Consider the following 13782-nt stretch of genomic DNA (forward strand, 5'->3'; position numbering starts at 1 on the left):
TTTTTTTTTTTTTTTTTTTCATTTTTCTCGTCTAGATTTCTCTGTCTCTTGCCAAGGCTTCGGAAAATTCCCAAAACATCCGTGCAAGACGTAAGGTATGCTTTAAGGCGTGCAAGGATGTTTTGGGAATTTTACCAAGTCTCTGAATATGGATCCACTATCCACGTGTAGGCCCATTATTATCGACCTCAATGGCCCATTAAATATATTGGCCCATTCATAAGAAACTGGCGCCATTTTCTCGGTGGTCTGTGCGTTTATCTCTTTTACCATTGTTTCCCAAGTTTTCCCAAGCTACACGGAAACGGCCTCGCAAACTGAACAAGACCAGCGAACTGAAGTATCTCTCTCTTTCTATCTCTCTGAATACATTCTCACTCGATTGCATTGATCATCGAGATACTAATATCTCTTCAATTATCGTCACTCTGTAATTGGATTGTACTACGAAGTCTGCACTCTTGTTCTATACGAGTCTGCAGTAGTTTTGTTTATCTCCTCCTAATATCTTTAGCAAGTTCTGTAAATTCAGTGTTAGCACTTTCTGTAGCTATGTATATCATGGTTTCTTTTTTAGCTATATTTTGCTGGAAATTGCTTAATTCTTTTTTAGCTATATTTTGATCGTATTTATGCTTATGACGATTTAGTTTAATTTAAGTTTATGATGTTGTCGACTTTTCTTTGATTGATTTGTTTTATATTAGTATTTTTCATTTATAATGCAGTCTCCGGTTTCAAATTTAACTTTACTATGGCTTCAAATTCAAATTTAATTTCCTTCCCTCTGGCCTTGCTCATATCTAGGGAGAGAACTGAGGCACGAATAGTGAGAGATGAACATTCATTCAATGGATTATCCCGCACGGTCCAAAGTGTTGACATGAAAATTCAAAGCTAAAATCATTTAGAATTGTGAAACCAGATGGGGAAACCTTTGGTCATCTCTTCCTTCAGTGTCCTTGTATAGTTGGAAGGGTAGCTCTTTATTTTGAGTTCGAGCTCTTTGCTTACCAAAAAGCATTGACTGAGTGGTTGCTTGAAGCTCTCATAGATGGTGGTTCAAATACAAAGCTAGAATCCTTCTGAATTGTGCAACTAGAGCTTTATTACGATATATTTTGATAGAAATAAACGAAAGAGCTTTTAGGGATAGAGAGGTCTTGGGAGGAGATCGGAATATCAACGCGCCTAAAAGTTCCTGAAATCTCTCATGTGATTTCATTGTTGTTCTTTGTTAATAAGATTCTCTTATAAAAGAATCAGTAGTTCGATCATTTCTTTGACCTGTGTAAATTCAGTATCCTCTCGGGAGGCTGAATTTGATATTGTATTTATTATGGTTAAGTGGGCTTGCCGCAGCCTACAAATTGAAATCGCATGGTTTCACCGTTTTGGTGCTTGAAGCTGATCCGAGAGCTGGAGGAAAGCTAAGAAGCGTCTCATACTATGGACTTATCTGGGACTAAGGAGCCAATATGATGGCAAGCTTCCTTGACAATAGTTTGACTTGCATTTTTCTTCACTTGGGGTTCGAGAGAAACAACAATTTGTAGTGGTCATTTCTTTTTTTATGATGATCTTTCTTTCTTTCTTTCTTTATTAATTGGTTTTTCGTTTTTATTTTATTTTACTTACAGCTAGCTTCCTACACATTTGGAATCATTACAAAATGTTAAAAATTCTATGATGTGATGTGATGAGCGTATGCTTACTGTGTGTTGCTAATCCTAAATAACATGAACGATTACATTTCTGGCAGCTGCTACATAGGTCCATGCTTTTTCGTTATTATTATTACGTTTTGAATTTCTCCAACAATAGTGCTAATAGGTCAGGCACCTTTCACATGGATGTGAGAACATAATAAATCTTGCATACTTGTAATAAATTGTGAGTTGTGGATGTTCTGCCTTATGAATCGAAAACCCAGGGCCTAGATATGTTTTATTTGTTTCTTATTTTTTATCTTTATATCCATTTCCCCCTTTCCTGGCGTGCAGGGTATCTCAAACTGTTGGAGGAATCAGCATCCATCATCTGCCAAGTAACTTTCTAAGCATTCTTTATTAGTTGTATGGCTCATAACATCAATTTATATGTCGGTGAAAATCCATCTACTGGACCGAAATGCTGTTTTGTAATTCTCATATTCTGCATTGACCTTGTTCTTTTTTTTCTTTTCTTTTTTCCAATTTAAATATGAACCGATCATCCATGGAATAGGTAATGAAAAAAAAAAAAAAAAAAAAAAAAAATGAAAGAGATTAATATATACTAGTCTTCCTTCTTAACTCCTTACGGAGTTTGTATGCGAACATTTCAATCTATATTTGTCTTTCAACACAACCTATGAGACTACAAATGTTGAACTTTTGAACTATGCTAACCGCACGCTCTTCAATTTTTGTGGTATTTGAAGAGCATGTTCTTGATAGATGATACTACTGTAACGTGCTTGTTTAAGCAGTAGACAACCAACTACCCCTTTTTTTTAAAAGAAGCAGTGTTTTATTGTTTCAAGTTGCTTTATATCAACATTGAAAAAAACCACGTTAAATGTGGATCCACCCTTCTGTCATTGAAGTACATGGAAACTCCATTCTTCTGTTGTTAATTATATTGAGCTGTATCGAGGCCGCCTTGGGAGTTGGAAATTGGAATTTCTTATTCACTTTGCCACTTCGAAAACGTAAGCCTAACTATTTTTGGGTGTAATGTAGGGCAAGTGTTAAAGGCTCAAACTCTCTCCAAACTCGAAGAACTCAAGTTAGCCTGTTTTGGAGGTCAAATGTAGACGCCCATCTTTATCAGGTAAAATAAGTTTCTTCTAAAGTAACATAATTTCTATCTGTCAAAGTGATCAGAATTTGCTCATTTATATCCTCTCGTAATTTTGCTCTGCTGAGTGAAATCATTAGATCAATGGAAACTCTTTTGGCACAATAGAGATTGATAAGTTTACAAAGTTAGTAATTCGAAGTGCAGTAGTTCTGTTAGGTAAGGCAGTTCATAATAACCCATTACTTGTACTTTTAACTTTAAAAGTCAGAAATATATGTTTTTGGTCCCTAATATAAGACTTTTTTTTTTTTTTTTTTTCCTTTCAAATTGCTCCCTAATTTTTTTATAAGCTTCCATTTCATCCCTAATGCATTGATTTTTTAACGCAATTCTAAAAGGGGTTTAGGTCTTCCTTCTAATTTGATGGTTGTCGTAGTCAAAAGTTTGGTCAATTTTTGCATTTAAATCCTTGACTGATTCCCCCCTCATTATTGTATTTGGGTTCTGACAAATACTTATTCGGTCATCACTGCCTCATATTGAAAGCTTTATCTTTTTATTTTATTGATATTTCTAAAACCAAACATCACAGTATCCTTTGTATTTATCTTTAGAAATATAATAAAATTATGTAAACAAAACTAATCCACTGAACTCCGGTGAATCAGAATCTCTTACAATCCTTAATTTCATTTAATTAGGGTTTAGAAACAAATGATAACATCAATTTTGGATTCTTATTTTTCTCTGAGCTAGTGATTTTTTGATATATAATTCAACTGTACTCACCTCTCTGCCTGTTATTCAATTTACTTAAAAGATTTTAGAAAACACAATCGACCTCATTTTTATTATCCACTTTTGCTGGGTAGTTTTCGAAAAATAAATTGAAGGAAAAAATAAAAATCCTCAAGAATTGAAGATAAAGAAAGAAAAATATGGGATTTATCATGAAAATGAGAGCCCACTTTTTTTTTTAACACACTTTTGTTACCAAATGGAGAACCAAGGAATCTCACTACTTTGATTTCTTAATTTCAGTTTCTCTAATCATTGTTTAACTAAATTTGGTATATTATAGTTATAATTACACAATCAGTCAACTGTCATTGAACTCTTTAGAAATGTTTTTCTTTCATTTTTTCTTGTTTAGATTTGGTCTTCATGCCCTTTTAAATATAAGAAGACAATTTTTTACTACAAAAAAATGTGGAGTTTCAGTTTAATCATTTGTTTTAAAAATTTAATAGTGACGAAAACAATTTCTTACAGGTTGAACCTATACTTAAAAGGCAAAAAAAAAAAAAAAAAAAAAAAAAAAAAAAAAAAAAAAAAAAAAAAAAAAAAATTTGAAATANTGGGAAGGAGTCAAAAAGTTGAAAAGGCAATTCTTGTTGGGTTACAGAATTAATATTGTACATGAAAACTTTGGGTAAAATATATCCATAAAACCACAAAGCAAAACTGCTCTTTTTTCTTTAGAATATGTCTCAAGTCTAAAGAATAAATTGACCAGTCTGATGCCACATCAAAGTATAGTTTAAATTATACATAAAAAAAAAAAAAAAAAAAAAAAAAAAGGTGTTGAATAGACATGTGAAGCATAATTGAGGAATTATTGAATTGATGGCTGTTTGTTTTCGGATTATTTCCTTTCTGAACATTTATAAAGAAGAAATTGACCAGGAAGGAACTGCTTGTGTTGGCCTTGGGAACAGGCTGGCTGTCCAAATTGGGTCCCACATCATTTGATTGTCCTCTTTTGGAATATATCCTCTCACTAACTTTCCCACCAAAATTCATAAAAATACATATATATAATACGTGCGGGAAAGGACTCGTGAGCCGTGACTGCGCCGGTTCATTTATAACGGTAATATCTCAAATTAGTCAAAAAGAATATAAACGGGTAACTAAAGCCGAACACGTGATGGCAATATTGTAAATACCCGAAATCTGTAGGATAATCATACAACAACACAACCGGAGGAAAAAACAAAAAAAAACAAAAAAAAGCAAAGAACAAAACAGAGTAAGCATGGCATTCATTTTTAGCTGGGCGATAGAGCTCTCATCAGTGCTCTCTACTTCGGTTCATTTGATTTTCTCGATCCCCACTTGGTTCATTTGCTCCCAAGAGGAATTTTGACCTCTTTCATGTCAGAGGCGACCACCTCGTTGTTGTAGTTAATGCTCTCTCTGTGTGAGTTCTGGTTTTACGAGTACACTTTCAACTACCTCCACCAATTATTATCTCTTCTCCTCCTTAATTTGCCTTCTTCTTCTTCTTTTTTAAGTGCTATCTTTACTCTACTTTATCACTTTGTTTGTTTTCTTCTCTGTTTTTTAGAATTTGATCCTTCCAACACATTGTTTGTAATCATCAGCTTGAGTTTTTGTATCTTGTCTTGTTGAATTCTATTGCAGCTTTTTCATCTTTGAGCATCTGTTTTCTGCGTGAATCGTACTCTGTTTTGAAGATTCTCTTCCTTTCTCGTATTTGCTCTGTTTTTTCCTTCTCTCGCTTGCTCTCTTTTGAGGGCTTAACTTCATTACCTTTGTATTTTCTTCTTGAGTGGAGGGTTAATTCCCGACTTGGAGAGTTTCCCCAGGCAGTTCTCTTTTTCGAATTTCTGTCAAAAGTTTTCCAGTTCGATACCATGTGGGTCAGACTAAGAATTCTTGATTTAGTTCTTCGTCTTCGATCGTCTTGTTGATTAACCTGCTAGTTTCAGAGGTTTCTCAAATGGGTTCTCTGCAACTTTACCTTATTGTCAGTCTTTCATGGGCTTTTTTCTTTCCCTATGCCCAACAGCTACAATCCTCTCAGACCCAAATCCTGTTGCAGATCAGGAAACATTTGGAGTACCCTTCTTCCTTGGAAGTTATGAACACTTTCGATGGTGACCTCTGTAATGTTTCCCCATCTCGAGAGATGACCATTGCGTGCCAGAACAATGTAGTGACTGAACTCAGAATTATGGGGGATAAGTTTGTCAAATTTAGAGGGTTCAATGGGGTTCCAATTCCAAATCAAACTCTATCTGAGAGATTTTCCATGAATTCCTTCGTTACTACATTGTCAAGGCTAAGTAGCTTGCGGGTTCTTAGCTTAATTTCTTTGGGAATTTGGGGGCCACTTCCTGAAAAAATTCATCGCCTCTCCTCTCTTGAGTTTTTGGATTTTAGCTCAAATTTCATATTTGGTCAAATCCCACCTAAAATTTCTACCATGGTTCAACTCCATTCAATGGTTCTCGATGGTAATTACTTCAACGATACAGTCCCGGATTGGCTTGACTCCTTAACGAACCTTACCTTTTTGAGCTTGAAAAGAAATAGACTCACCGGCCAATTTCCCTCTTCATTATCCAAAATTAGAACACTAGCCGACGTTTCTCTGTCTCACAATGAAATTTCTGGGGAATTGCCCGACTTGAGTGCTTTGACCAATTTGAATGTGTTGGACATGAGAGACAATAAGCTAAACTCTGTTCTTCCAGTCATGCCAAAAGGATTAATTACACTTCTACTTAGCAAGAACGCGTTATCTGGCGAAATTCCTAAGCACTTTGGTCGGATGGCTCAGCTTCAACATCTTGATCTATCATCCAATCAACTGACGAGGTCACCACCTCCTTTCTTGTTCAATTTGCCAAACATTACATACCTTAATTTAGCTTCAAATAAGATGAGTGGATCCCTTCCAAATCCTCTAAGGTGCAGTACAAAACTTGGGTATGTTGATATTTCAGACAACAAGTTAACTGGTGCTCTTCCCACTTGTTTGGGAAGTTCTTCAGACAAGAGAATGGTTAAATTTGGTGGGAATTGTTTTTCTTCTGATTTGCAACATCAGCGTGAAGCATCATTTTGTGCAGAATCCCTTGCAGAGACAGGAAAATCTAGAAGAAAAGAAAAACTGTTGGTTGTTGCTGCCTTCGTCAGTGGAGCTGTAATTCTTATCGTGCTTTTACCCTTTGGACTTATTTTTCTGTACCGAAGGCTCTGTAAAAGAACAGTACAAGAACTGTCGGTACCGCCAAAAGTTGTACAAGAAAATTCACCTGCTGCAGTTCCATCTGAGCTATTAGCAAGTGCCAGTAAGTTGTGTCTGTTTGTAGGCAGTAGGCTACATTTCATGTCTTAAGAATTGAGAGGAATTGTTCTTTTGCAGGGTTCATTTCTCAAGCTATGAAGCTAGGTGCCCAGACGGTTCCAATGTGTCGATCATTTTCTTTTCAAGAGCTAAAGGATGCTACAAAAGACTTTGATAAATCAATGCTCTTGGGAGAGGGTTCTATAGGAAAGGTATTCATAAAAACTTCAATTTTCATATAGAGGTTTTGATTCTATTAAAATTTTGAGTTTTTGGTAGTCTTAAATCTTTATTCACTAGCTTTGATTCTTGGGAGTTATGTCAACCAAAAGTTTTTCTTACCTGTCTTTCATCTATGAGCTCATATAGTTCATATAGTTCATTAAGGGATTTCAAGTTTTCACTGTTTTCTTCTTCAGCTCTATAGAGGAAAACTGGAAAATGGGACTCTTGTTGCTGTAAGGTGCTTACCTTTATCCAAGAAATATTCAGTACAAAACCTCAAAGTTCGGCTGGATGTTCTTTCGAAACTTCACCACCCCCATTTAGTTGGCCTCTTTGGCCACTGTATTGAGGGAGACGGACATGATTACTCAAGTGTCAAGCAAGTTGTTCTTCTTGTATACGAATATGTGCCAACTGGGAATTACCGCACCCTTTTGACAGGTTAGTCAAGATTAATGAAAGAAGTAGTCCCACGTTAGCTAATTAGGAGGAAGAGGAAAATCATGGGTTTATAAGTAAGAAACATTATCTCCATTAATATAGGCCTTTTGGAAAAACCAAAAGTAAAGTCATGAGAGCTTATGCTCAAAGTGGACATTATCATCCATGGAGGTTTGTGGTTCCATCATTGAAAATAAAATTTGAAACAGTAACCTCTTTGGTTGCAAGAAAATCTTTGTTGTGCAACAGTTAGCACACTGCCACTTGGTTCTTATATCTAAACCAAATGCAGCCTTGAACATGTTTTAGGTTCTTTTGAGCTTTGCATTTATGATGGAATGTTCATATTGCCATTTATCTGATATTTTAAACGCAGAAACTTATCCAGAGAAGGTCTTGAAGTGGTCAGATAGGTTGACAATTTTGATTGGAGTTGCCAAGGCCATTCACTTTCTGCATACAGGGGTCATTCCTGGTTCGTTCAATAATCGTTTGAAAACAAACAATATATTGCTTGATGAACACCGAATTCCAAAGCTTAGTGACTATGGCACATCGATTATCACCGAAGAAATTGAAAAGCATGAGGTAAGTAAGCTTGTAGTTCTTGGAGTTTGGCTGAACATTTCCAGTGATATTGAGAGATTTCTACTGGCTTCTTTTGTTTTTTAAGTCAACTTATATCATATCTGTTCATTTTTTTGTAGACAAAGGGAGAAGGCACAAAATCAAGGTAAGAAAACAACTGAGCTAAGCACAAATATTATGCATTGTCTTGTGTTATACGAATAATCGGTTGAGGATTGTTGAAAGAGGAATCCCACATTGGAGATGGTCTTTTGTTGAGCATGGTTTTATAAGTAAGGAATACTTGCTCCATTGGTACAAGGCATTTTGGTGAAACCAAAAGCAAAGCTATGAGAGCTTATGCTCAAAGTGGACAATAGCATACCATTTCGTAGATTCGTGATTCTAACAAAAAAAAAAAAAAAAAAAAGTTGATCTTCCAGTTATTCCCTTCATTTCAATGGATGCTTCCCGATACTTTCAGATAGATAGCGTTTTAACTTTCATGGTGTTTGGCTGCAGCAACAGGAAAAACTTGGTGGAGGATGATGTTTACAATTTTGGATATATATTACTGGAATCACTTGTTGGGCCTATAGTAACTGGAAGAGAAGAAACATTTCTTCTAAATGACATGGTATATATATAACTTGTCTCTTTCCATTCAAGTTCATCAACTAATAAAGAGCAGAAGAACTAGCTGATTCTGAATCCCTTGCGTATGAAACAATAACAGGCATCCTTCGGCAGCACGGATGGGCGGAGACGAATCGTGGATCCAGTCGTGTTGACCACCTGCTCCCAAGAGTCCTTATCAAGAGTTGTATCCATCACGAAGAAATGCATATCGACCGACGTATTGTCTCGGCCCTCGTTCGAGGATGTGCTGTGGAACTTGCAGTACGCTGCTCAAGTCCAGGGCGCTACTGATGCTGAGCAAAAGGCTGATTCCATATCTTAGTTAGAACATATTACAAATTAGAGTCCCGTGGTTGCCAAATGAAAGAAAAATCATAGATATATAATATGTAGGAAAAGTCAAAAGCAAAGTATGTGATTGTGATGATCCACTATTGTTATCATTTATCTGACTGACTTATTTTTATAGTTCAACATCACGTGCATCAAGAAGATTCAAAGTTATGAACTATTGGTCGAGAATATGTATAATATATTATTTCATGTTTTTACAGAGACGAGGAAACTGTCAAAGCTGCCAGAACTTGCCATTTGCGAACCGGTTTAGACAGAAATGTTTAAAAGGGGTAACATGGTAATTTCAATATTGTCAAAAGCCATCCCAAATCTGTTGAATAATACCCCTTTATTTGTGGAAATCACCCTTTTTAGTCTTCAGGTTTTTTTTACGATTCTTTAAACAAAATTTTCTTGGCGGAATTTTAGGGCATTTCCCACGTTTTCCGCCCTTCTCCGTCAATTGTTTATTCTTCAACAATCGCTGAAGAAGCCCACCTTCTTCAAATTCTAGAAATGGTCATCCACCTGCTCCACGAGTTGACGGCAACCACCATTTTCATTTGCCTACTTCTTCGCCGGTCAAACTGCGGTAACGTAACGCGCATTCCCTTTCATATAACTGCATACCCATGTTTCCCCAATTCTCCATTCTCATTTCTCCTAATTCACTCTCGCTCTCCACGCATTCAGAATTATGGACAAAATCGCATTGTACGAGAAGGTGTTCAAGCAGGTCGACGGCGACGGTGACGGGAAGCTATCTCTCCCGGAGTTGCAGCGGTGCATGGCGGTCGTCGGGGGTAGCTTGACACTCGAGGAGGCGGAGAAAGTGGTGGAGAATTTGGATTCCGACGGCGATGGGTTGGTGAGCTGGGCTGAATTTGTTGCGTTTATGGAAGAAGTAGGAGAGGAAGAGAAAGTGAGTGATTTGATGGAGGCGTTCAGAATGTATGAAATGGATGGCTGTGGATTCATAACCACTAAGAGCTTGAAGAGGATGCTGAGTAGGCTTGGGGAATCCAGGAGCATCGAGGAATGCAAGAAAATGATAGCTAAATTTGATCTCAATTCTGATGGTGTTCTTAACTTTGATGAGTTTAAGTTCATGATGTCCTGATTTTCTTCCATTTTTATGTGTTCTGAACTTAGATTTTTGGTCACCAGTTATATACGATTTACTCTTTCTCCTTGTGTTCTTCAATGGTTTGCATTCTCTCTCATAAACTAAAAACTAAGTATAAAATGAACGCTCATCAGCTTACTAAATTACATAAGAACTGCAAGTGAAGGCTGAGTTGAATGAGGTTGTTTGTTTATGGATTTGTTTCAGAAGCCTGCAGCCCCTTCACAAGAGGCTTTGTGGAGCTTTCGCAGCTTACGCTCTGATCGCCTTCGGGCAATTCTTCGACCAATCTCGATAACCTGTCGAAAACTTCTGCGGCGCTCGGGCGCAAAGAATGGTCTTCCTCGACACAGGATCTGGCAAGTTTTGCCAATTTGAAAGCAGCATCAAGTGCATAGCTATCCCCCAATGCACTGTCCATCCATTCCCTCAGTTCATCTGCTGCATTATCTGACTCCATGATGGCCTTGATCTTCTCTGTTAGCCATACACTGCCTTCTCCTTTGGCATTTGGCTTTGTTATTGGTGTTTTACCAGACAAAACCTCCAACAGAACAACCCCATAAGCAAATATATCAATGGTTGGGGAAATTATACCTTGGTGAATGTACTCAGGAGCCAAATAACCCAAGCTCCAAGAGGCTGGATTGGAAGAACAGAATTTGGGGTCTTCAATTTCATTTTGAACACATCTTGCCATTCCAAAATTCCCAATCTTTGCATTGAAATCCTCATCTAAGAAAATGTTTCTGCTCTTTACGTTGCGGTGAACGTAAACCGGTTTCATAACGTGGTGCATATGCTGTAGCCCGGCTGCGATGTCCAGACAGATCCGCAGTCTCTGACTCCATGTTAAGAAGCAATAGCAAGAGGTTATGAACTGGTTTTTCATTGCCAATCCTCCGTGAAGCCAGTCCTTCAACGATCCATTTTTCGCATACTCGAAAACCAGAAACGAATCAGGATCCTCAGTTAAACATATTCCCAAAAGCCTCAATATGCTTGGATGTTTGATATCATGTAAAAGGCTAAACTCAATCTTGGAGACGGTTTCATTCTCCGTCCTCTTGATCGCCATGTTCTTCCCGTTGAGACGTCCTTGATACATTGATCCCTCTATCTGATTACTCGTATTGAAATTCTCGGTCGCTCTCCTGATCTCCTCAACTGTGTACATCGCAATGAGCATCTTGCTTGCATTTGATTCCAGGAGGTGACTATCAAAAGTGTCTTGAGATCCCTCAAAAGAGAATTTCTTGTCGCTTGCCGTTCTAATACTGAGACTAAGCTGTTGTAGCTCCATTTCACCTCTTTCATATGACTTCTGTGTCTTCTTCTGCTTGTTTTTCTTGAGCTTAATTACCAAGAAGCATGCCATTGCAGCAATGCTCACCCCAAGTATGACTCCACCAAGTGCAATGTAAACACCAAAATGCACCATTTTTGCTGTATTCTTGTGTGAGTTGATTGAGGGGATGCTGTTGGAAGGAGAACGTAAATCGGGCCGATGCGGTTTCGCCAAAGAACCGAGGATTGGCTCACCATTCACCGGAATCAGAAGGGTTGAAAACGGTTCAAGCCTTTCTGGTTTGAAGGTAGCTAAGGATCTGCTATTAGCAGATATAATAGATTCAGGAGTTGTATTGAAGTTTGTAGCTAAATTGGAAAGTGTGTCACCTTGTCTCACAGGGTAGGAAATCAAGAGCCTTGGCTTTGGACCACCACCTGCATAGGAAGATGGACAGCCACATCTCATTGGTATCAGTAACCGAGCGGAGTCACCGAGACCCCACGGCGACACCCCCATATTCTTCTCCTTTATTGCTCTGCAACTTGTTAATCCCTCCAGTGATTCAGCAATACTGTAAAAGCTCTCTCCTTTAATGGAAGTTTTTGTCAACCCAGCTTGGAAGAAGCTGCCGTTGCACTTACACTCGATGGGTATCAGCAAAGGCTGGTTTAAAGGAAGCAACTCTGTGTCAGCAGAGAAGCCATTGATTTCAGCAATGGCAAATTGGTTGATCCCCAAGTAAAAGCTGAGGTTAAAGAGAGACGAAAACTGCGAGTTCGCGAAAAGAACTGCAAATGTTCCGCACTGCACCAGAGCCTCGTTTCCATTGCAATGGAAGCCGAAGGCATCAGGCGACGTGGAATCACAGCTCAACGAGCTCTCTCCAAATGCAGAGGAAACCAACCAGATGAACAAGATAAGAGCTCTCAAGAACAGCACGCTGATAACAATAGCCATTTCCAAGAAACAAAGCTTCCACAAAAGCACAAACCAGTTAAAAATTGAAGGGGATTTATCCCTCTCGGATCCAGAAGGGGGCATTCGAAAAGATGAGAAATTCTGTCATGGGTGTTGGAGGACAAGATCTTTTGGGGGACACGAACAAGAACTTCTTATACATTTAACCAATCAACTTTGATTCGATTCGATCCGATATGGGATGGTTATTAATCCAAGTTCTTTGCATTGTTTACTCATTGGGAATGATCAAAACCGTAGCTTTATACCTGCTATATTTCTACACAAAACCTTGGATTTTTCGTTGTTCGCTACTAGATTGCTTCAAGATTGCGGTCCCATTTGATTCAACACAAAGTCAAAAGTTCATCGACTTATTAAACAAAATCTGCCTAAAATACCTAACAAAAATGGATCGAAGCCAAGTTAATTGTTGTTCTTCTAATCTCAAAGGAAATGCACACAAGAAATCAAAGAACTTCAATGTTGAATTGATCAATTTCTTGAGCAAAAGGCTACATAAAAAGTATATAAACAACCCATTCTCCAATAATTTAAGAGACATTTTGATGCAGCATAGATACCAAATCTATGCTATAACATAACTTTTAAAATGGGACTACATGTTCAATCAATAATCCAGCCGAAGGAATTGTGAAGCCTCGGCCAACCCTACCTCCTTAGCCTTTTAATTTGATTCCTGCCCTTTTCTCTAAAAAGCTATGATGCTTAGGGGTTGCCTTATTTTTCATTCTTATTCAATCTCCATAATAATGAGGTATGATGTGAGGCCATTTCCATTGACGACCCTTCTCTCCTTAATCATTACTTTTACCGATAGATTTTACTTCTTACCATCTTTATTTCGATCCTATTCTTAGTCAAACAATATGAGGATAGAGATTCGAACGTCTTACCTATAGAAAAAAAAGTTGTATGGATCAAATAAGTTATGTTCGTGTTGAGTCTAAACATCATTACTACACTGATATTGACGGTGTATTTAAAAAAGTTAACATATTTCACTAGCAAGTACGGTCAATCGAAGATGCATAGTAGCCCATAAAGAAATAACTGGTTTTGGGAAGAAATGAAAGGATCATAGAAGTGTTTGTTTGTTTTGATTAAGACATAGGCCAAATGAAGTTATATGTAGACTAAGAATAAAGAGAGAAAAGAAAGATAAGAAAAGGCATTTGTTTCATGCATGCTAAAGCTGAGGCATGAAATGTTGGGGATGTCTTCTGGGTCAAATTCTCCATCACTACTCTAAGTTGACAAGCAGAACCAATAACCACACACGCAGAATAATTATTA

General features: G+C 37.6%; 3 protein-coding genes across 5 annotated transcripts; 2 read left to right on the top strand and 1 right to left on the bottom strand.

Moving 5' to 3' along the window:
- Positions 1–4813: 4813 nt before the first annotated feature.
- LOC111487812 (probable inactive leucine-rich repeat receptor-like protein kinase At3g03770) lies at positions 4814–9229 on the top strand. Of its 2 annotated transcripts, none has more exons than XM_023135352.1 (7): positions 4814–6887; positions 6962–7095; positions 7303–7549; positions 7926–8137; positions 8257–8282; positions 8639–8753; positions 8853–9229. In XM_023135352.1, the coding sequence occupies exons 1-7, from the start codon at positions 5531–5533 to the stop codon at positions 9075–9077; spliced, it is 2316 nt and encodes a 771-aa protein (XP_022991120.1). In that variant the 5' UTR covers positions 4814–5530; the 3' UTR covers positions 9078–9229. The 2 variants fall into 2 exon arrangements, with proteins under 2 accessions (XP_022991120.1, XP_022991121.1); XM_023135353.1 differs by having other exon boundaries at positions 8645–8753.
- A 76-nt stretch (positions 9230–9305) lies between these two features.
- Positions 9306–10295, top strand: LOC111487817 (putative calcium-binding protein CML19). Of its 2 annotated transcripts, none has more exons than XM_023135363.1 (3): positions 9306–9389; positions 9521–9688; positions 9785–10295. In XM_023135363.1, the coding sequence occupies exon 3, from the start codon at positions 9789–9791 to the stop codon at positions 10209–10211; it is 423 nt and encodes a 140-aa protein (XP_022991131.1). In that variant the 5' UTR covers positions 9306–9389; positions 9521–9688; positions 9785–9788; the 3' UTR covers positions 10212–10295. The 2 variants fall into 2 exon arrangements, with proteins under 2 accessions (XP_022991131.1, XP_022991130.1); XM_023135362.1 differs by having other exon boundaries at positions 9521–9683.
- An 88-nt stretch (positions 10296–10383) lies between these two features.
- Positions 10384–13507, bottom strand: LOC111487814 (protein LYK2). Its single transcript, XM_023135357.1, has one exon. The coding sequence runs from the start codon at positions 12547–12549 to the stop codon at positions 10408–10410; it is 2142 nt and encodes a 713-aa protein (XP_022991125.1). The 5' UTR covers positions 12550–13507; the 3' UTR covers positions 10384–10407.
- Positions 13508–13782: the final 275 nt, after the last annotated feature.

This window comes from Cucurbita maxima, unplaced genomic scaffold (genome assembly GCF_002738345.1).
Source record: "Cucurbita maxima cultivar Rimu unplaced genomic scaffold, Cmax_1.0 Cma_Scf00012, whole genome shotgun sequence".
NCBI classification, from domain to species: domain Eukaryota; kingdom Viridiplantae; phylum Streptophyta; class Magnoliopsida; order Cucurbitales; family Cucurbitaceae; genus Cucurbita; species Cucurbita maxima.

Bases quoted from the DNA above. Each gene is read 5' to 3' on its own strand.
- LOC111487812 (XM_023135352.1), top strand. From the start codon at position 5,531: ATGGGTTCTCTGCAACTTTACCTTATTGTCAGTCTTTCATGGGCTTTT. The intron at 6,888-6,961 runs GTAAGTTGTGTC...GTTCTTTTGCAG, and splicing joins TGAGCTATTAGCAAGTGCCA to GGTTCATTTCTCAAGCTATG. The intron at 7,096-7,302 runs GTATTCATAAAA...TTTCTTCTTCAG, and splicing joins GAGAGGGTTCTATAGGAAAG to CTCTATAGAGGAAAACTGGA.
- LOC111487817 (XM_023135363.1), top strand. From the start codon at position 9,789: ATGGACAAAATCGCATTGTACGAGAAGGTGTTCAAGCAGGTCGACGGC.
- LOC111487814 (XM_023135357.1), bottom strand. From the start codon at position 12,549: ATGCCCCCTTCTGGATCCGAGAGGGATAAATCCCCTTCAATTTTTAAC.